At 35.8% G+C, this 22,162-nt stretch overlaps 2 protein-coding genes across 3 annotated transcripts; one reads left to right on the top strand and one right to left on the bottom strand.

Moving 5' to 3' along the window:
* Positions 1-1,109: 1,109 nt before the first annotated feature.
* On the top strand, positions 1,110-13,193 carry LOC121879971 (trifunctional enzyme subunit alpha, mitochondrial-like). The gene is made up of 8 exons (XM_042386845.1): positions 1,110-1,235; positions 5,442-6,853; positions 7,090-7,212; positions 8,163-8,334; positions 8,897-9,007; positions 9,616-9,722; positions 11,525-11,620; positions 12,893-13,193. The coding sequence occupies exons 1-8, from the start codon at positions 1,169-1,171 to the stop codon at positions 13,091-13,093; spliced, it is 2,289 nt and encodes a 762-aa protein (XP_042242779.1). The 5' UTR covers positions 1,110-1,168; the 3' UTR covers positions 13,094-13,193.
* A 1,464-nt stretch (positions 13,194-14,657) lies between these two features.
* LOC121879972 (cilia- and flagella-associated protein 298-A-like) lies at positions 14,658-21,820 on the bottom strand. 2 transcript variants are annotated; one of them, XM_042386847.1, is made up of 8 exons: positions 21,751-21,820; positions 20,299-20,469; positions 19,622-19,760; positions 18,534-18,630; positions 17,967-18,137; positions 17,176-17,274; positions 16,791-16,907; positions 14,658-16,438 (listed from the first exon to the last, which is right to left on the bottom strand). In XM_042386847.1, exons 2-8 carry the CDS (start codon positions 20,435-20,437, stop codon positions 16,328-16,330), a joined length of 873 nt encoding a protein of 290 aa, XP_042242781.1. In that variant the 5' UTR covers positions 20,438-20,469; positions 21,751-21,820; the 3' UTR covers positions 14,658-16,327. The 2 variants fall into 2 exon arrangements, with proteins under 2 accessions (XP_042242781.1, XP_042242780.1); XM_042386846.1 differs by having other exon boundaries at positions 21,692-21,812.
* Positions 21,821-22,162: the final 342 nt, after the last annotated feature.

Here is a 22,162-nt window from a genome sequence, read left to right as displayed (position 1 = left end):
TCAAAACATGTGGATAACTGGTGAGTTATCCCTAGGACTAAACGCGTTTTCTCGAGCTTAAATGCAGTTCATTTTCTCTGACTTCCTGAAACCAACCCCCTCTATAAAGTAAATTTTAATGTGTATGAGAATACCGTTGTTTTCCATCAACTTAGATATCGTCTTTGGGGATAGCCATGAGTTTCCAATTGCTCCTGAAGTTAGAGTATTTTGATGCCCAAACATCAGAGAATCTGATGTTTGTAGTTTAGTTATTGTCAGTTGTCTATTTAAGAAAGTCATTAATCTCCTGAAAAGAATGTCACACTCTTATCTCCAAGATCTCAACGTATACCCATAGAGGGCCCTTGTCTAAAAATCCCGCTGATGTGAGAATGACGTTAACAGCGTGTGTATTTGAGGCCCATTTCACTTTTTCCTGGCAAGCTCAATAGCTGATTAGATTATAAAAATGGACATAAGAAATACACCTGACCTATGGCACTGATTTTCATGGGTCATGGGTTGTAGGGAAAAAAACAACAAAACGTGTTTATAGCACTGGAGGGAGTGTGTAGGCAGCGTTAAAGAAACTGTATTGATTGGATCACCTTAACACATCTATGATTTATTATTGTTTATATGGTTTATGTGAATTTTCCCTTCAGTGTATGATGTGATATGTTTTTTTTTCACGTTGGAATTAACTCAATTAAGTATGTCAAAGCAGTAGATCCATTACTATGATGTTACAGGTACCGGTATAATGACATGCTGTTTCATCCCTACATCAGGTGCCCTTTTATATGTGTACACCTCACCCTTGAGCATATATGGGGGTTCAACCTTGCTGCCCCCCCACAAAAAAAAACATATATATATATCCACCAATGATATTATCTACGTAGTTACACATTTAACTAATCTATTTCTAACAACTGCATAAACAGCACAGTCTACCATCAACTTTTGGTCTTTACGTTTTTTCTTATGTTCATCAAAATTAACCCATAATAATCAAAATATAATTGATACTAGATTAAGTTAAATTATTTATAGGTAAATATTTATATATAAAGATACATTAGTTATTTGTAGGTATTTTATATTCAAATGAGGTACACCACAGCCACAGCCACACTCAGTCGGCAGCTGGCCGTCGACAGGGAGGAGGCTTTTGATATTAATAATGGCAAATATTCGTGCTGTCGGGGCCTTGTGCCGGCTCAATGCGAGAAAGTTGACCCAATTCAGAGGTAAGTAATACAGTGTGTTAGGTTGAAAATAACAGTTAGGTCTTAGTTAATAGAGTTCTAGGAGTTAACAAGTGGACTCTATCAGCTGATCACCCCCCCTAGTGTACAACCTTCACCGGTACCAGACATTCTTGGCCTCTTATTATAAATATTACTACACAAGTTCTTATATGATAGGTTAAATCACCGCCTTTGTATATCTCCACCCATATAAGTGGCCACTCGCTGTTATGAGAGGGGTAATTATCGTGAATTAAAGTAACACAGCCATTAATGTGTTACACCTCACATTAATTACCTCATTAATAGCTCAGTAACCACCCTGTTAGATAACGTGGCTCACTGTATGAACCAAGATCGTGGAGGTGTTTTATTAATACTTGTTTTAATCTTGATATTATTCCATCCTTATAAAGGGTTGCCACTTTATATCTTCCAATGCCTTTGTAATCATCACAAATGTTTAATAGGTAATAATTTAGACTTCAGACTCATGGGAAGGAGCCAAGTAGGGAAATTACCTGTAAGAAGACTTGTTTCTTATCGCATGAATAAAAAAAATGGATATATGAATATAATCTTTCCTACTGTTGGGTTTGTCACAGTTATCATCCTCACAGAGCTATCAGAGAGGCTGCTATTACACTACTTGATTATATATACACACCAAGACAACATTTCTGAGATATTAACATGATGAAAAACCAGCAGTAGTTTAAATTATTTATGATATTGTACAAAAAAAAAAACAGATTTATGCTAATTTTTATATTATTGTTTGTTGAGCAATTTTGCCATAGCTTTCCTTAATACCTAAACAGAGTAGACTTCCCACAGCAGCAAAATTAGTTATTGTAAATAAAATAACCTGCCAGACCTACTGTTACCTAATTTGCTATGTTTAACAGGATTTATTTTGTTACCTTACTGTAATGGACGGTTGGGGAGAGAAACATTTGCAAGAAGAACAGTGTGATGGAACTGCTAGAAAATATTTGTCAACTGAAGTGAATCATTTGGTAACAGCACAAGCAGGGACAGTATTTTTATTGGAAATAAGATGAACCAACGGAACCTACCTGAACTACCTTATCCTTGGGTGGAAGTGCGTTATTTTTAATCAGTATAAGGGGACTGAGGTATATATATATAACACCATTTTAAAGGTCTTAGGGAGGAGGGAGAGGTGGTTGGTGTGGTATGGAAAGACCCTTAGGTTTTGACTCAGCCTCTGATCTACCAATAAGCTCTCTGAGGATTTCATTCTTTTTTTTTTAACATTATATAACCTGAATTAAATCACACATTGTACACACACTAAAAAGAGTCCCGTCAGTCCTCCGTCCCAGCCATGAACCCTGAGACTGAACCCGTGACTCCGAGACATTATAGTGTTGGTCCCATTTATGCGTCTTGTCTCAGATCCACAGGTTCATGGAGGGGACGGATGACTGACACGGTTTCTTTTGGTGTGTGTACATTTGCACATGTAAATTTTGTACAATTTTAAAATACAGTAAATGATAAAAGGGAAACCATTTCCAGCATGCATAACAAACAAGCATACTATACTGTACATACCCCTGAAGATGTGAATTACACGAAAGCGCTTGGGAACTTTGTGTTTTCTTTTTTCCTTGTGGTTATCAGCATATACTCTTTTAGGTGAGGTCATTATCAGTTAACTTCTGTGAATGGTTGGGATGAAGATTAAAATGATTGCGGACTCACTTTATATTCAGTGTATAAACGTGATTGATAATTTGAGACATTTTTATGGACTGAACCGTACGAGTAATGTTAATTATAATAACTTTAAAATGTTATGACTGAGTTTTCTGACAAAATAATCAATGGAGATTTGTCTGCGAGGTATTGTGTACATTTTTCTAATGCTTTCTTTGAAGTGTTTCATTGTAGGATGGAAAACTGTGTTCTTTTTTTTTTTTCAGTTTGCTCTGTTATTTGATTATAGAATTGCATATCATGGCTTTTAGTTTTTGTAACTTACAAATTTCTAGTTTTTTGGGTGTAAACTTTTTTCATGTACGTAGCATATGAAAACCAAATACCCTGTATACTGTATGGTAGTTCTTCCAAGAACTTAAAAATAGTGCGAGTCCGTGCTCTATGTTCATTGAGAAAAAAATCTTACACCTGTTTGAGTTTTGGCAGGTGCCTTAAATGTGCTCACACTCTTGTGCTATCACAACATTCTCTGGCTGGAATATTTGTCAAGAGTTTTCTGTACTTGTGGCTTCATTAGTGTAAAATGACCATTAAATGTGTTTTATCTTATTTCTTAGAGAATCAAATAAGTTTCATCAAATTCAGTATTTTTTTTGTTTTGTTTTTTAGGTTTAATATCAAACACAGGCAATTGATCTGAGGAAAACCTAAAGTTTTCCCCACCCTCAGTAGATGGCAGGACTGGCATGTCATCTACTAGCAGCTGCCACCAGTGTGTACGCAGATCACTTTTTTTTAACAGGATTAGCCCACCAGGGCACACGTCAATGATCCACATCAGGGCGTGGGGGCGAAAATATTATAATAATAATAATAATAATAATAATAATAATAATAATAAAAATTAATAAAAAATATAATAAATAAAAATATATAATAATGATAATAATAATAAAGGACCATAAATATATACAAAGCACAAACAAAAGATAAATAATAAGAAACCATATATGTATACTGTATTGTGTTGTCAAAGTAAGAGAAACAATTGAGACCCTGCAATTGTGTGTAAACGAGGCAGAAAGTCAGATCAGCAACCTGGAACTTGGTCAAAATTTTTGTGATGCCATATGGCAGCAGGGTCTACTATTAGACAACACATTATGCTTCCAATATCTAACCAGATGGTAGAACCTCCACTTTTGTTGTAATTTATTAAAAAGTGTTTTGAAATGATTTTTTTTTTTTTTTGCGTACAATTTGGGGCTGCAGTCCCATGCTCAATAATTCTTGCTGAAATTGATAGAACACTTGTCATGTGAGTCACTAATGTGTGATAATTCTTGGTATTATTCTCATTATATACTCTATTGAGAGTTTACTGTTCAATTTTCAACATTTTGGTTGTGTGACTTGACCCAGTGCTACTGTACTAGGTGTGATTGACTTTCTTTACAATTAAAGTACCCGGTACTGTACATGTATGCACTAAAAATGAGGTACAGAAATTTGTTTTGTCCAAACATGATATATTTCATCTAAACATTGTGCTTTTCCTTTTAAATATACAGTATGCCCTGTACAGTACTACACTTTTGTAATTGGTAGAATAGGGTACAGTACAATATGGTAATACCCCAGTAAAAGCTCAGGAGAAGAGAGCTTTTACCAAACTGGCTTTCTATGGTGTCATTATAACAATGTACTGTAAGAGATACTGTACCGGTATGTTCCTAAGTGTTATTTCTTACATATGAGTGATGCATAATGGCTTAATTTGGCTACTGGTACACATAGACAATTGATTAAAGAATAAACAGGGTATATAAACACACATTATACATTACTATAATTTATTAAAGAGCTGAAGACCCCGTTGTTGTAGTGAGTGCCAGTCTGCTTGAGCAATGACAGCAGAGGTTGGTAAATGTTTCCATCACCAATCCTTTGCCTTATTCCTTAAGTTGGTAAAAGATGCTTCATGCTTTCTCCATAATGATAAACTGACTTAAAGGTACTGTATATGGCACCGAGTTAGGTCTTCCACCTACATGCTTTACCTGCACGGCAAGCATAAACAAAAGTGGCGGGTGTGCCCATTGGTTCATTTGAATATGGCATTTTTCTTATTTTATAGAATTAAAAGAAAATGCCTAGAGCTTAAGAGTAAATTAGCTTTAAATGGGATCTTACTGTACTGTATACAGTATACATATTAATGTTACCATAATTATGATATATTCCAAATTGTAGTACAGTACTGTACAATATTCTGAAGTGTGAAATACTGAGACTTGTCACAGTACTGTACAGTAATTTCTGGTTTAGGATCTCCCCTTACCTCATAACTATTTTATTATGTTAGTCTTCTATGTTTATATTGTTGTAAAACAATACATCTACAAGACATCTTGTATTTAATATTTTGAATATTCTTGTTTATGCAGCATGAATATTTGTACAGTTTGTGTACACTGTACTGTACAGATAAAGTGAACAACTTTATTTATTTTCCAGTACCAGTGTTGAGCAGCAGGTATCTGTCAACAACAGCAAGAGCTCTGGGTGTTCATACCAACCTCACTGTAAAAGATGGAGTTGGGGTTGTCACCTTCAACTCTCCTGGGAAGGTCAATGTCCTCAATGAACCGGTAATGGAGGAGATAACAGAAATTGTTAAGGAGCTTGAAAACAATCCTGAAATACAGGCTGCTGTGCTCATTTCTAGCAAGCCTGGATGTTTTATTGCTGGAGCAGATATTGGAATGATAGAGAAATGTTCAACACTGGAAGCCGTGGAAGAGCTCTCTCAAGCCTGTCATGACATTCTTTTCCGCATCGAGAAGAGCAAAAAACCTGTGGTGGCAGCAATTATGGGGTCATGCCTTGGGGGTGGACTGGAAGTTGCTCTATCTTGTCACTACCGTCTGGCTGTAAAGGATAAAGCTGGGCTTGGTTTGCCCGAGGTTATGTTAGGCATTTTACCAGGTGGTGGTGGTACGCAACGTCTTCATAAGCTAGTGGGTGTTCCCAATGCACTGGACATGACCCTCACTGGTAAAACTGTGAAGGCAGACAAAGCAAAGAAGATGGGTTTAGTTGATGCACTGGTGAATCCACTTGGTCCAGGGATGGTAGCAGCAGATGTAAATACATTGACATATTTAGAGGAGATAGCCATAAAGACCGCTAAGGATCTGGCTAGCGGTGACCTACGTGCAAAGCGTGGTCCAAAAAATACCGTGGAAAAGGTAACCGGAATAGCTCTGCAGTATGATTTTGTGAAGGATCTGGTCTTCAACAAGGCAAAGTCAACAGTAATGAAGCAGACAAATGGACTGTATCCTGCACCTCTAAAAATTTTAGAGGTCATTCGTATTGGTTTAGACAAAGGACCAGCAGCAGGTTATGCTGCCGAGAAAAAAGGTTTTGGTGAACTAGCCATGACGAGTGAGTCTAAAGGTTTAATTGGTCTCTTCCATGGTCAAACAGAGTGCAAAAAGAACAGGTTTGGTAAGCCGCAGAAACCAGCCAAAAATTTGGCTGTTCTAGGAGCAGGATTGATGGGTGCTGGTATTGCACAAGTATCTATAGACAAGGGTTACAACACCATCTTAAAGGACATGAATTATCCTGGCCTTGCAAGAGGTATCAAGCAGGTACAAGAAGGCCTTACCAAGGCAGTTAAGCGTAAGAAGTTCAGCAGCTTTGTGGCTGACCAGTATATGTCAAACTTGGAACCAACCACTAGTTATGATGTCTTTAAGGACTGTGATATGGTGATTGAGGCAGTATTTGAAGATTTGGCTCTTAAACATCGTATAATAAAGGAGGTGGAACCCCATCTGCCAGAGCATTGTATATTTGCCACCAACACTTCAGCTTTGCCCATTGGTGATATTGCAAAAGCAAGCAGCCGTCCAGATAAGGTTTGTTAATTATCACATTAAATTTGTCTTGTTCCCTTTAGCTAGAGTCTAGACCGATCATGTAATGCAGTTATCATAGTCAGGAGTTCCATTGCTCAGACAACCACCTCGTTAATTAGCCAGTATTGATTTGTTAATCTGAATTGAAAACTAATTACAGGCTTGATTATTTTACAGTACTACAAAAACTGTGTCCATTGATCTACTGAATACTAATTGTTAACTATCTGCTGCAGGTAATAGGTATGCACTACTTTTCACCAGTGGACAAGATGCAGTTGTTGGAGATCATCACCACAGGCCAAACCTCACAGGATACAATAGCCTCTGCAGTAGATGTTGGATTGAAACAAGGCAAAGTAAGTGTTATTCTTACATTTCTTTGATGCTATTTGAGATTTTGGTAATCAGAGTATATAGGGATATCAAATGTTTACAATGTACCGGTACTTCAGAAGGAACATTATACCACCTTGTACTACTAATGCCTGTACTTGACTAATGTGCAAGTTTAAGTAATTTTAGATTATTAATATTGGTTCCTGGACGAATACAAATGGAGGCTATGAAGTATAAGATGGATATTAATATTGGTTCCTCGACGAATACAAATGGAGGATTTGACTGACTGATGAGAAATAGGAAGGGTTATGAAGTCCGCTACAATAGATGCATGTGTAGAACAATTGTATTTTAAAGATGGGAAAAATTCTATCACAAAGCTGAAATAAAACTACGTACTGTATTTCTGACAAATACAAATGTGTTTATGTACCTAATTGTGGGTAATATTACATTATGAACAGCTAAGAAATTACAAAACATATTGTGTAAATCAGTCATACTGAAGATAAGTGATGCGTGATGGGGTAGAACATGGGAGGAAATGCACCTAATGTATTGTTATGTCTAAGATATGGCAGATACAAGGTCAGGTATTTCTATGATTATTAATGGCAAAGGCTGTTGGTATTATCTGATGGACCAGTCATATTAAGTGATTATTCAGTGCACACTGATTAACAGTTCTTGTTTTGTGTATTTTACATATAGTACTTCTATTGATGAAGACAATATAATTATTATTTTTAATGTTTGGGAAGAGGCAGGTGTTAAAGCACCTTTTTCACATATTTATAGAATTACTCTTTTTGTGGGGGGGTCTGCAACAAAGGACATGAGGAATAAATGGTGCCTGAAATAAATAAGGAACATTCACTGTCACACTTTTATGTTTTGGGAAAGGCCATGTTTGGTGTTTAATGGATAGGTCAGATGTAGAGAATAAAAATCAAATGAAACCCTGCAGGTAGTGATTGTGGTCAAGGATGGTCCAGGGTTCTACACAACAAGAATCGTGGGAACCATGCTTGCCAACGGCCTACTTATGTTCCAAGAAGGTGTTGACCCAAAATGGATGGACAAAGCTACAACGGCCTTTGGTTGGCCTGTGGGAGCTGCCACACTACTGGATGAAGTTGGTGAGTCACGTTTTTGTTATTATTTAGCCGACTGAGAAGGAAAATGGAATCAAATTTGTTTGTTCCTTTTAAAATTAAAGTGCATAATAGGACAAAACCTCTCAAATGTTTTTGTATTAGTGTTTCTCAATGTTTGATGCTGTATTTGTTTTTTTGGGGGGGCCCTCAAGCGAACACCCACAGTTTGAGAAACAAAACATAAAAATGGGTTGACTGGTTCTGATAAAACATGACCCTAGTTGACATTGGTCATTAAAGAATAATATTCTTAAAAGTAGATCAACTGGTTTTGATTTAAGGATAACTGTCAGAGACGGCATCACTGTATCTATACCTGTGTGATGGTGCCGAGGAATGTTGTTTACTGACACCGTCCATCTAGTTTTGTGTTGTCATTGCAAGTATTTGATATAAATTATTACAGCTGTTATTTGTTGAGAAAAAAAAAAAGAATTGCTCTGCTACACAGTAACCTTTTTCCCTACTTTGAATTAGGATTTTATTCTCCAATACAAAATTTCATTGAATGATTAATATTTTATTTATTTTATTTTTTTTCCAGGTTGTGATGTTGGTATGCATGTGGGACAGTACCTAACCAGAGTGCTGGGCTCAAGAATGAAGAGTGGAGATGTTAATGTCTTGAAGGATATGGTGGCTGCTGGGTTCTATGGTTGGTACATTTTAACCTAAGTTGTCATATAAAATGTAATCAAATCTTTATCTATATATGAATCTTTAGTCTCAACAGCGTGTAAGGCCACTGAGCTAGTTTAAAAAGATTGAGTTTTTGATCACTTAAACCTGTTTCATTTCTGCTGTATCAAACCTTGCCCAAGACAAGCACATACATCTAGAATGATTGAAAGTTAACTGAACAAATTTGTCTCCTTCCAGTAATTATCAATTGTTACAAACATTCTATATACTGGTATCATAAAAATCTGAGCAACATAGACATACACTACTTATTATGTGTGAATTATTCAATATCCTTTTTGAATATCGATAAAATTACAACAGATATTATAAGGTAGATGTTTTACAGATTTTCATGTGCATTTCTTTAGGACACTCGGTCGTATTTTGATAACCATGATGATTTTAACTTACTAGCCCACAGCATGCTTCTTTCAGTGACTATTCAGTGTTAACTTCACTGATAAAAGGTTGGCACATTCTTGTCCTGATATTATTAATTAAAGTTATACTGTATTGATGTTTGTTATTTTTACAGTCAGAATGTTTCATGATATTGACCTAATGTTTTTCTTTTTCCAGGTCGCAAGTCTGGCAAAGGTGTTTATGTTTACGAACCAGGAGTGAAGGAACGCAATGTTAATGAAGGTGCACTTGAAATATTGAAGAAGTATAAGGTTACCCCTAAAGTAAGTGATTCCTTACTTTACCAGAAGTAATGAATGATAGTGAATGGTTACACTTAGTTCTGCCTTCCAATAGAATTTATAGTAAGTCACAACATCAGTTACTAGATTCTTTTATTGGATGACGGAGGTGTACTTAGAAGCAGGAGGTGTATTTCAGATTTTTTTTTCATGTTGGATAAGTGAGACCCGACAGGTAAGAACAAGACAAGTGACTGGAGATTACATTTTGTGTGTGTTCGTTCATTTGTTCTATATACATTTCTACAGTTCTGAAAAAAAGGTGATATTTGGTAAGGGACAGTGATGCACTATCTCCTGTCCTTCCACCTGGGTGAAGCTGTGTAACTCAACTAATACCATTATAATTTTCAAACTTCCCCATTTTGAACAGAATACCTGGACACCTAGTTTTTTTTGTGCTTGTCTTCTTGCCTGAGGTGCCTCATAAAACAAGGTCTATGAATTAAACTTCGATCAATGTATCTTCAAGCCCCCCACCCCAGCTCACACCTAGGGCCCCATATCTGTTGAGTCAGTCTACATAATTGCCTTTTAACACTGATCATCATTAATGTATCACGAAGAAAAAATCGTTTCCGCTTTTAATGAATAGAGAATTAATTAAAAAAGCATTGAGTAAGTTTTTTGCGGGTAGATGTCTGGGCACTTATGTGTCTGAGTGTACTGACGTTTATTTTGATTTTATAAAAATAACTTCCATACCCCAACCCCCCGGGCCCCAAAAATCATAAAAAAAAATAAATACATAAAATAATGAAAGTAATATAATTTTGGCAATAAAACTTCCTTAGAGAGCAATGTTTAGATTTCTTGTTTGTTGTGCCATATTGTATGACCCTTGAAGCGTTCGAGAACTTTGTGGCGAGTGTACAATCAAAGACAAAAGTCGTGTTGTCCGAAGATTAAATACTTCTCGTGAAACATTATAAGAGCCCTACCACAAGGAAAGAATGCACCAAAATTTAGCCCTTCGGCATATGTTTTCACCATTTTTCACGACACGACTTTTGTCTTTCGTTGTACAGTACCTACAGAGGGATAAATATATGCTCTCCTAGACCTACTTTAATTTTTAAAAGCCTTCAACTTATGGGAGCCTTGCTTTACCAGCAGCTATCTGAAGGCATTTATAATACAGGTTGACAACCCTTTATCGGAAATTCCGAAAAGCTCTGAAAACCCAAAAAAAAAAATTGTGGAGCAAATTTTTCTTTTTTTATAGGTATTAGCCCACCCGGGCACATGTCACTGACCCACATCAGGGCCTGGGGGGTGAAAATGTAATAGTAATAATAATTATAATAATACAGGTAATAATAATAATGATAATAAAGTAATAATAATAATTATTCATAGTAAATAAAATTTTTAATAAAAAGTACACAAAACTAAAATAAGAATAACAATAATAATAATAATACTGTAATAATGAAATAATAATAAAGAATGAAAAAAAAAGATCAAAAGTGAGAAACATGACCTAGACCTATGAATTATTATAATAATAATTATTATTATTATATTTTAGCCCCCAGGCCCCAATGTGAGTCAGTGACCTGCTGTGCCCGGGTGGGCTGATCCCTGTTAAAAAGAAAAAAAAAAAACTAACCATTCTGAAATCCGGAAAATTCCAAAAACCGAAATGCATCTGGTCCCAAGGATTTCGGATAAGGGATTGTCAACCTGTAATGTAAAGATGGGATTGTATTTCCTCAGAATTAATGGAAGTAATATAGATTAATTGTTATACTTATTATAATACTATTTATTTTTGTCTACAGATTCCCTTGACGGATGAATCAATCCAAATGCGGTTAGCTTGCAGGTTCATCAATGAGGCTGTGATGTGCCTACAGGAAGGAATCCTGAACAGCCCAGTAAGTACCCGTAATGGGAGTACGTGTATTGTAACATTCAGTATTTGAGGGAGTTTGTTTTAATTTATAAAACAATGGTCAAAGATTGTTCTGCAACAATCTGCATGTGGGTTGAGTTTGTATGTGAATGTCTGGAGGGTGTACCTGTCACTATAATGGAGGCTGAGTCTTGTGATCCTTAAGGACAGCCGCTGTCTACTCATTTGAGGCAAATTACGCAGGGACTAAGAAAGAGTGATTTTTATATCCAAAGGGATCAACAGATTAACTTTGGTTAACATTGTAGAGGGCCCTATCCAAGGATTCACCAATCCTCCCAGTAAGTAATTTTATGTGTTACAAGAGCTGCCTGGCTTTGAGGTCCACCAGAAGGTAAGGTGTCTTATAACAAGTTTTGTGTTATTCTGTTAACACAGTGTTTCTATATTTATTTTTTGGAGGTGAAATGCAATTTTGTGAAACATTTACAAAAATTAATTCATAAATGTTGAAACAGTTTTTTATAAAAATAGGTCAGAAAACAAAACTGAGCCATGTGTAGAATATTCTACAGCTAGAAGTGTAATCAGCTTGAGTTACTGTACTTTTTTTCCTGCATGCATCTTCTTTGTCTTTCAAGCATGGGATTGGGATACACCGTGGCTCTCTAACTTTTACTTCCTGTCTTGAATCCTTAACCTCTAAAAATATGAGGGGATGCCAGAAAAAGGTTAGAGAGTGAGAAATTTGGCTCAGGGGTTTGTTAATTAACATTTTACTGTACTGCAAAGGTGTCCAACCCCCACTGGTCAGTTACTCACTTGGCTCCCGCTGTTTGAACTAATCCTAATGAAAACAATGATATCGCTTCTTAACTGGATTGTACATAATCACATTTTATTTATTTGTGAAATGTGCCATAAACAACTAGAAACCGAAACATAATTTTGAAGTAATTAGAGTTTGATGATGTTCTCATAAGTGTTGTTAAATTCATTGTAATCTGTTAGTTGGTCACCTTTGTCCTCTACTATGTAACAAGTGTAAATGTTAGCTTTTTGGTAATACTGTACTGCTGACCCAACAGCTTCTTGGCACAGTGACATTCAACACCAGGTCATGAGGCAGCCCCTTTACTTGATGTCACAACTAAGCCAGTGGTGCTCTCTGTAAAGATCTTTTTGTACTGTTTTTTACTCTTATTTTTATATTTTCCAGAGTATTAGTAAAGTCTCAGATTTTGATGTCTTAGTAAAGGAAATGTGTGTAATTAAAAAAAAAATTCTTCAACAGCTTGATGGAGACATTGGTGCAGTATTTGGCTTGGGCTTCCCTCCATTCACTGGCGGACCATTCCGCTATGCTGACACCTATGGAGCTGACAAACTGGTAGCCAAAATGAGAGAATATGAAGCTGCATATGGAGAACCCTTCACACCTTGCCAGTTGTTATTGGACTATGCTGCAGACCCCTCAAAGAAATTCTTCAAGTAAATTAGATAGTGGTATTTAGACAAAATAGTTTGTCTACAAAGTGTCTTACTTGTTTTTAAGATTGGAAATGTTAGTTATCAAAAATAAATGTTTGAAATTCCTTATTGTATCAGTCGAAGCACTTCCAATACCCTGTATATGAAAACTTCCTGATTTCATACTACTGTATTCCCTCTGCATTTTAACCATACTTTAAATAAATAATTTTATCTGGTAAAAAATAAAGGACCTCCCTTTGTATGTTTTCTGTGCCTTGCATGAGACATTAAAACAAAGTATATTTCTGTAAATATGGCATTGAGGTCTTAACTTCCTACAAGTTTACAATGAATTGTGCAAAGGCATAGAGTTGATCAATGCAATTATTTAGGTTTAGTGTTTTTGTAAACTACATGTAATTATTTTTTCAAAAGGGAACAAGACGATTACATGTTAGTTCTTAAGATTTATGGAATATGAATTTGTCATAAATAAAAATTAACTATTACAAACTTTTTCATTTCCTCGAGTTCTCAAAAGGACAGCATATCTTCCCCCCCCCCCCTTTTTTTTTGTATATTCAAAGGACATAAATTCTTGGGAAAGTAAGTTGGATTAACTTTACTTATGCCTCCATGTTATGTAAAACTATAGTAATATCTTATTTGTGACCCCATTTATTCCCAACCGTTGTTTTGACATCCATATTTGATATTCGAAAAGTGAATTTGAACAAATAATTACGGTACAGCTCTGGCGACCAGTCACCATCAGACATGTTGAAGCAAAGATTTATGACTGGATCCCCCTTCCTAATGCTAGCCTACAGGGTTGTGACTCCGAGGTAGCTAATCAAAGACTAAGTACCTACCCAAGCTGAGGAGAGGTACAATAAAATGATAAAATTAAGAGACACCAACTGCTGCCCGTTGCCATTAATTCATAACTTGTTTGCCTTTGATAAATGATTAGATTTCTGGTTAACAGTTATAAAAATGAAAGAAAATTACATAGAAGAAATCATAAAAATTAGATTAGTTGGCATCTTTGCCGAAAAATAAGTTCAGTCACTACACACGAGAGATGAATGTTCTCGTTCCTATACACAACATTACATCATGTCTCCCACGTAAATAAAACCCATATTCTTCAATACAAACTGATACATTTGTTCATATAACAAATCTTCCTTGCATCTTTGTTATTTAACCCCTCAATATCAATCACTGATATATCTATGATAAACAATAGGAATCTGCTGGCGCCGATCACCGATATATCCATGATGAAATGTTACCAATACAGTGTGACATTACAAGTGGGTTGATTTTTATGCAGTGTTTCAAGCACCTCTAGGCCTATGATTTGGTAAAACTGTCAGCATGGTCACACTTTCAGGAGTATGGAGGGTGACGGCCATCCACATACCTTTGTCAGCCGATTCTGACCTACCTACACCAAATCTCCCACCACACCTCATCACCTCACCTCACCCTCCCACAACTCATTACTGGGTACACCGATTAGTATGAAGTTTCACTTGAAAGCAGAAAACTAGTATAGAATGATGAATAAAATACAGATGATACACTAGATAAATGTAATAAGTGCCATACAAACGCCTGCATACGCCTACAAAACATTGAATATGCTGTGTGTCTCCACGACTTATTGCAAATGTTACATGTTATTGATTGGGAAATGTGATAAATTATAATAATACTGTACAGTATTCAATCATTGATAACAACAAGGGGTGGAAAATCAATATATAGCATTTTACACACCCATATGTACTTTAGTACACCCCAATACAGTACGGGACTCATAAATTTGACATCACTGACCAGCTGACTAACGTATGTTGTTACTTGCCAAATTTTAACAAAAACAATTACGCAGACTTTATGATATACGTACAATAATTATGTATATAACAAGTGTCACCGTGACCACTGCATTATATCATTATGTGTTGTGGGATAAAAACAGATCATTCAGAGTCGCTAAGAGTATATACAATATAAAAAAGGCACTTGGTGTGGCATCAGTGCAATGAATTGTGACAGTCAGTGAGTCATTCTTATGGTGACGGACGAAGGTCACACCCAAGAGGCTCCATTATTTGGATTCCTAGAGCTCAACAAGTAGAATTTTTCTGTTTTACACAGGTTTTTGATCATACTGAGTTGATTTATAGAATAATTTTTTTTACCAGTATTGTTGTAGCGACGTACGAGTTAATAAGAGGTATAAACTGTCTCGGCTCTGCACCTAGCTTATGGAACACTGATGTTTTGATTTATAGAGTACTGGTAACTGAATATTGGTAATCAAGAATGTTGTAAACTGTATTGCATATTTTTACAAAAATACAGTATTTTTTATAATACCGTATAATGTACTGCATTCCACATTTTGAAGTTTGATGTTTTAATGCTACAGTCGTAGCCACAACAAGTGTTCATTGTTTTATAATTTTGTGAGTTCTTAAATCTATAACTTCATGGATAAAAACATCCAGTTAAATGATACGTTAGGGAAGATAAACCACAGTGAAACTTAATACAGGTACAGTGATATCCCCGTTAGCCGGAACAATTGGTGCAGAGCACTTCTGGGAATGAGAGATTTCCGGGTAACGTGACGACTCTCTCGAACCTGGAAAAATATACCTCATCCCCCAAATTTTCCGGGTAATGGAAAAATGTTCTTGGAAGTTCCAGAAACTGCCCATTACATCATATGTCGAACCCGGAGAAATGTCCCCCAATCCCTGAATTTCCGCAAAATGCGCCCGATTTTCATCTCTCAAAACCGGAAAAAAATTCCCCCATCCCTGGAATTTTCCGGGTATTGGGAAATTTTCTCATAATTTTCCAGAAAATTTGCTCCTCGGAAAATTCCGACTGGGAACAATTTTCCGAGAAAATTTCAATTCCGGCTATCAGAGTGTCCCGGATTTGAGGGATTCTGGCTAAAGGAGATATTACTGTGTAAGGTAATTGTCGAGTTAGGGGTTCGTCTTCCACGGTGTTAAGCCTAATACTGTACAGGGTATGTCAGGAAATATGGGAAGTATCCAGTGAACATAAAAACAGTTTAATAAACATTTTACTATGAAAATTAAAATGGAGTTAAAGGGAAGAAAAGAGGACAACAGCAGCTACAGAGTCAGTCAGATATACTTGATAAAATACTAATTTTCACCTGCGGCTCATGTTACTGTTCTCATGTACAGCACGTACTTGGTAGTCAATGGGGCTTCCATGAAATATTGTCGAGTCCTTGGAAGGCTCGGTGGAGCTGGTGGTTGTCCGCCCAAGAAGAATTATGATAAGAATCATCATCATCATCTTGTAATTTCTGTAGGAAAAATAATAGCACTGATCATTCTTCTTCATGTATTGTAATGAGTTATATTTTATTGTTCCCTGAAACATTACCCTTCCTAGAGTAAAATCTGGTAGAGTAAATGTACACAAACCCATGTACAGTGCTGTACAGCTTATAATTAATTTTTAGTGAACTCTCAACTTTCAGAAAGACTGTATTTAATGTATCCCTTTATTGAAAGTACCGTACAGTACTGTATGTCTGCAATGATGCTTTCTTTACTTTTGTATTTTAAAAGTATAACAAACATTAAACTGTTAGGTCTTGGTCCCATGGGTACCAGTTTAGAGGGTCTATACCTGTTCAGTATTATTATTCTCACCTTAAGTTCTTCTCGGTTTTTAAATTCTGCCACCATTAATGCCTGCCTCGCCTCTTCCGTCAGTACTGGTTCTCTGCTTGGAGCTCCTTGACCACGTTTCTGAACTTTTATTATTACCTGCAACATTGAAATTGCATTACTTCTTAGCCTCTCTTTTTCTCTGGTGTGACAAAATATAAATCCTTACTCTATATCCAAAAGATTTAATGAATTGTGAGGCAGACCCTGAACTGAGTAGAGCCCATAACCTGTATAGATGTCAGCCTATCACAGTGTAAGATCAAGGTCAATAGTAAGTTTACTGTTAATCATGTGCCATTACAAAAAGACTTAGAATTCATGCACTAAGAGAATAAACTGAGTTAGTAATGAAAATAATTCTCACCTTAGTCTTTTCATTCTTTCCCAAGTAATCGAGTAATTTCTTTCCACAAAGTATTTCCTTGCCTGCAAACCATAACTGTGTCATAGGAGCCTCTAGTACCTAAAAGAGAAAGAATATAATCATAATTAGGTGACAAGCCATTTTTCTAACTACCTAATAATGTGTTTTGCCTCTAAAAACTAAGATCACAGCAAATGTTTGTTAATACATTTTGATACAATGTTTGAGTAACTTTTTATCTTGTCCCAAATAATCTGTGGACAAGTACTGTAGTAATGTACATGCAGTAAAATCTGTTCACCCCCACTTGGCCATGAGGTGATATTACATGACCAGTGAGTGGGGCAGGGGCCATACTGTTGTCTGCCTTCACTTGGCCATAATAGCAAAGAGTTGTTCATGGACGGAAGTACTTCCCTGTTTTATACTGACGGTCGACAATGAAGCTCAATCTGTGAGTCCAAACTCCTGATCTGAATCCTCTGTGATTCATGAAGTCACCAGTGACTCTAGATATCAAGTTAAGATTCAATGGGTGAGGTGGCTGTTTGTCCCCCATTATCAATGTAAACTTTGCCCACATGGATTGTACATCCTACCATTTAAACTTGTATACACTCTAAACACTAGATGGCTCTACTTTTAGGACACTTACTGGTGGTTCTTAATATCAAAGGTAGTCATTTCACCCCCCAGGCCAATTCTTCACTTCTGTTAACAGTATAAATACCAGCATACATGTATAGTATAGGCAAGTTAGATCATGATGGCAACTTTCAATTTACACTTACATATTTCTGGTCTTGTGTTCCACTTAATGATTCCCGGTTCTCCAATTCTTCTCTGATTGGATCGTGTGTTGGCAGGTTCATCGGGTAGACAATCATGACAGCTCCTCGCAACATATCAAGAGCATCACAAATATGTTGTTCTGTTAGACGAGTGTTGCTCTTCACTTGCTCCTGAAAATTTACAAGGCATAAAAAACTGGTGTAATGAACATCGGTGAGTATACCACCTGTACAACCTCCTGCCCCACTAGAAAAACCAGGCCAAGAGAGGTGAATACAGTACTGAGTAAGAAAAAAATTAAAGGCTATCACAATCAAAAGGGTATGACACCACCTACAGGAGAGTACAGTAAAAAAAAAATGGCTAAAATTTGGAAAAGGACAACTGAGAGGAGCAGAGAATATTGTATCGCATTTAAAAATATCATATTTTTCTCAACCACTGTATAGCAGAATATCAGTCTACATAACACAAATGTTTTCTAATTTATCAACTACAGTATGTGAAGCTACAATAAATGAGGTATACAGTAATTGTACAGTGTATTAATATTCTTCATTACTTACTTTTGATATAATTCCTTTTGCCTCAGCTATCGTCTTCCTTATTACTTCCTGCATTTTTTCTAGTGGTTGACATCCATTTCTTCTTCCACAGGGATCTCTAAAAGGTACTTCTTATACATAAACTGTTATTAAGATTCAAAGAAAAACTACCTGCTAGCTTCTTGTTATCATAAAAATTCTATAAGCTTAGGAAAGACACTGTTTAAGTTTCCCACCCAGAATCAAATACAGTACAGTAATATCTCCGTTAGCCGGGATCCCTCAAACCAGGAACTCTCCGATAGCTGGAATTTTAATTTTCTTGGAAAATCGTTCCCAAAGCCAGAATTTTCCTGAAAATTTCGACTTTGGGAATGATTTTCCGGAATATTCCGGGGATGGGGAGTTTTTCCTGGGTTTGAGAGATGAAAATCAGGTGCATTTTCTGGAAATTCTGAGAAAAATTTTCCGTTAGGGATGAGGGATATTTTTCATGGTTCAAAAGATGATGTAATGGGCAATTTCAGGAACTTCCGAGAATATTTTAATGTTACCCGGAAAATTCCGGGGATGAGCAATTTTTTTTCCGGCTTTCAGAGAGTTGTCTCGTTACCTGGAAATCTCTCATTCCCAGAAGTGCTCTGCACCAATTGTTCTGGCTAACGGGGCGATCACTGTATCCTGGAGCCGTGTAATAATGCCATATGTCACCAAGAGCAACTAGTCCCCTTCAGAAATTTCACTGCTGCTCAATTAGAGTTTTAAAAGATAAATTAATAAACAGTAAAACTGCACCTAAAGTGACAGCAGTCAGTGTGAAATCTCTTGAGTTCAGGCAAGACGAGAATTGGTGTATGTTTAGGTATACCTGTACAGTATTCAAGAGCCTGTATACACACTATCTACAGATAGAAAGAGTCTGAAAAGAGTGACTGTCCAAACAGTTGGTAAGTTAACAAATGAAGAGGAAAAGTAAAGAAAGAAAATTTAGAACTTATACATGAACTACAGGACTGTACTACATAAAGAAAACAACACTGAATTATTACCCTTGAAAAGTATATAACTAAACTATGGATTATGAATGAAAAGCTATAAAGAAAACTTACTTGTTCTCTGTATGGCCTCCACTGGCCACACAGATTTCAGCCCAGTCATCCTTCAGGTGAAGGTCTTGTATTTGATCATCAGTAAGGCCGTGCATCTCAGGTGGCAGTGCTGGGCCATGTTCAGCTAGCAGCTCCATCTCTAGAAGGTAAGGTATCAAACAAGATTTGAAAAGTTAGCTTATAGTAGTAATAAAAACTGAATTTTAATTCATATTATATGTAGTACAGGATAGTTACTCTAAATTAATCTAATATTTTAGTGGCATTATTACCTACAGTACAGTACAATAGTTCAGTCGTCATTTTCACGATAAAACGCACTTACTCAGGAAACTGAAAACTTATGTGTTTAAAGCATAAAGATAGTCTATACTACTGAGAAAACGTATATAAGGGCAATTTAAAATTTACAGGCACTACATAATTGATATTTTAAATATTCTGCATGTATTAAATTATTTCAAAGCTTATTAATTAACACTAAATACTCAAATATTAAAATTCTGAACTGATATCCTTAACCAGCATGTAAAAATAGTACCTTTTATAACTATTCTCAGAAGCAGAAATAATGGTGGATCAGCTTAATTGGTCTTGATACTGAATATATACTGTATAAAAAAATACTGAACTGAATGATTAAAACTGAAGAGAACTGTAAACCTATAAAACCTTACCACTACAGATCCTTTGTACCTTCAGTCTACCATTATGAATCATCACCACTCTGTTCAACACTTCTTCCACCGGTGACTGTACCGTATCTTCCAGTAAGAAGTGGCTCTCATCCCCACGTTTTATATGAAGGATCACCATACTCGACTGTTAACTCACCCGGGCCAACTTATCTGCCAAAACATTATTATTAACTTATATTTATGGAAAAATTTCAAGGTACCTGTAATGTCTAAGGAATATACTGTACTGTATATATAGGTAATTTACATGAACCTTATTTTGTGTGTGAGGTTTGTTTATGTATGAATATAACTTCTGAAATTATGGTACACAGTAAAAATATATCCCACTGTACCATGAATAAATTATATAACACTATAGAACTGTATATTTTACAACCTGAATACCTGGTCTAAGTCTGTATAAAAACTGTATTGTGCTGTGTTTTCTTATGTGATTATTTACTCATTTGTGTTTCTTAATAAAAGTGTTTCAGACAATATAAAAAAAATGACCTAAAATTTCTAACCTTACCAAAAATAACTAAAAATCATTAAGTTTTTGTTTACTTTAAAAAACACTGTTAAGTCATATATGGTCACCTAGAGCCTGACTGTGAAGAGACAAGACCACATACTGGGTGCTATTCTGTCAAGACATTTTGGGATTTTGTTTCTAGAATACAATAGTTATTTGTAGGGTATTATTTTAGTTTTGGTCATCCAGGGAATCTTAGGGATTAGATTAGGTTAGGTTAGGTTAGGTTAGGTTAGATATCCAAACTATGATTCTCCGATGGTTTCTGAATGATTTGGACCTTCATATCTGTCGTAAATCACAGTTTGGTTAGGTTAGGTTAACCAAAACTTAAAATTTTACCATTACTAGTTTACAGATCCAGTGGCAGAAGAGGAAAATAACAATTCTTATTTCTTGGCCTTGAAAATCTATTAAAAACTATTAAACCAAGTTAAACCTAAAATAACTTCCTAACCTAACCAATCAATGTTAGAATATTTTTTTTAGTTAAGTCAAGCAATATCAGGTTAATTTAGGTTCAGTTTGGCTAGAATAAAATGGATTAATTATACTATACTTTTAACCCCCCTAAAACTAACTCCCCCCCCTCCCACCTCTCACTGTAGCATTAGTTTAGTGATTTTGCCCAAGACGTCATTTTAGGTTAAATTAGGTTCGTTTAGTTCATTATATGTAGTTTATGTAGTTTCCATACTTGTAATTAACGACCATTAAACAAGATAACCATTTTCACTTACACAGATACTCCTTACTACCTATGATATAAACTTTCACCAAACTACCATACAAGACGGTAATTAGGTGGTCAATACATGATATAAACTAATAACCACAATTACTGTACTTGTTTACCTTGTCTTCTGATGTGATGGTTGCTAATAATTAATACATAAACAAGATAAACAACTTACAAACCACAGAGAACCACAGCCACTTGTTTACTGTCTGGTTGAGCACACACAAGTAGCGTCATCGTTGTCATGGTAACCAACGTGAAGGTAAACAACAGAAGGTAAACAAGGTAAACAACAGAAGGTAAACAACAGAAGGTAAACAAGGTAAACAACAGAAGGTAAACAACAGAAGGTAAACAAGGTAAACAACAGAAGGTAAACAAGGTAAACAACAGAAGGTAAACAACAGAAGGTAAACAACAGAAGGTAAACAAGGTAAACAACAGAAGGTAAACAAGGTAAACAACAGAAGGTAAACAACAGAAGGTAAACAACAGAAGGTAAAGTTACGTTAATAAACTTAATATTAAAAGCAAAATTTGGATTAAAATAACAGGTAAAGGAATTATCGTTGGGAGAAACTATTGTT

Source organism: Homarus americanus, unplaced genomic scaffold, assembly GCF_018991925.1.
Source record: "Homarus americanus isolate GMGI-L3 unplaced genomic scaffold, GMGI_Hamer_2.0 scaffold29478, whole genome shotgun sequence".
In the NCBI taxonomy this organism is placed as follows: domain Eukaryota; kingdom Metazoa; phylum Arthropoda; class Malacostraca; order Decapoda; family Nephropidae; genus Homarus; species Homarus americanus.
The sequence above is the reverse complement of the archived record's forward strand: the minus strand, read 5'-3'. Positions and strand labels throughout refer to the sequence as shown.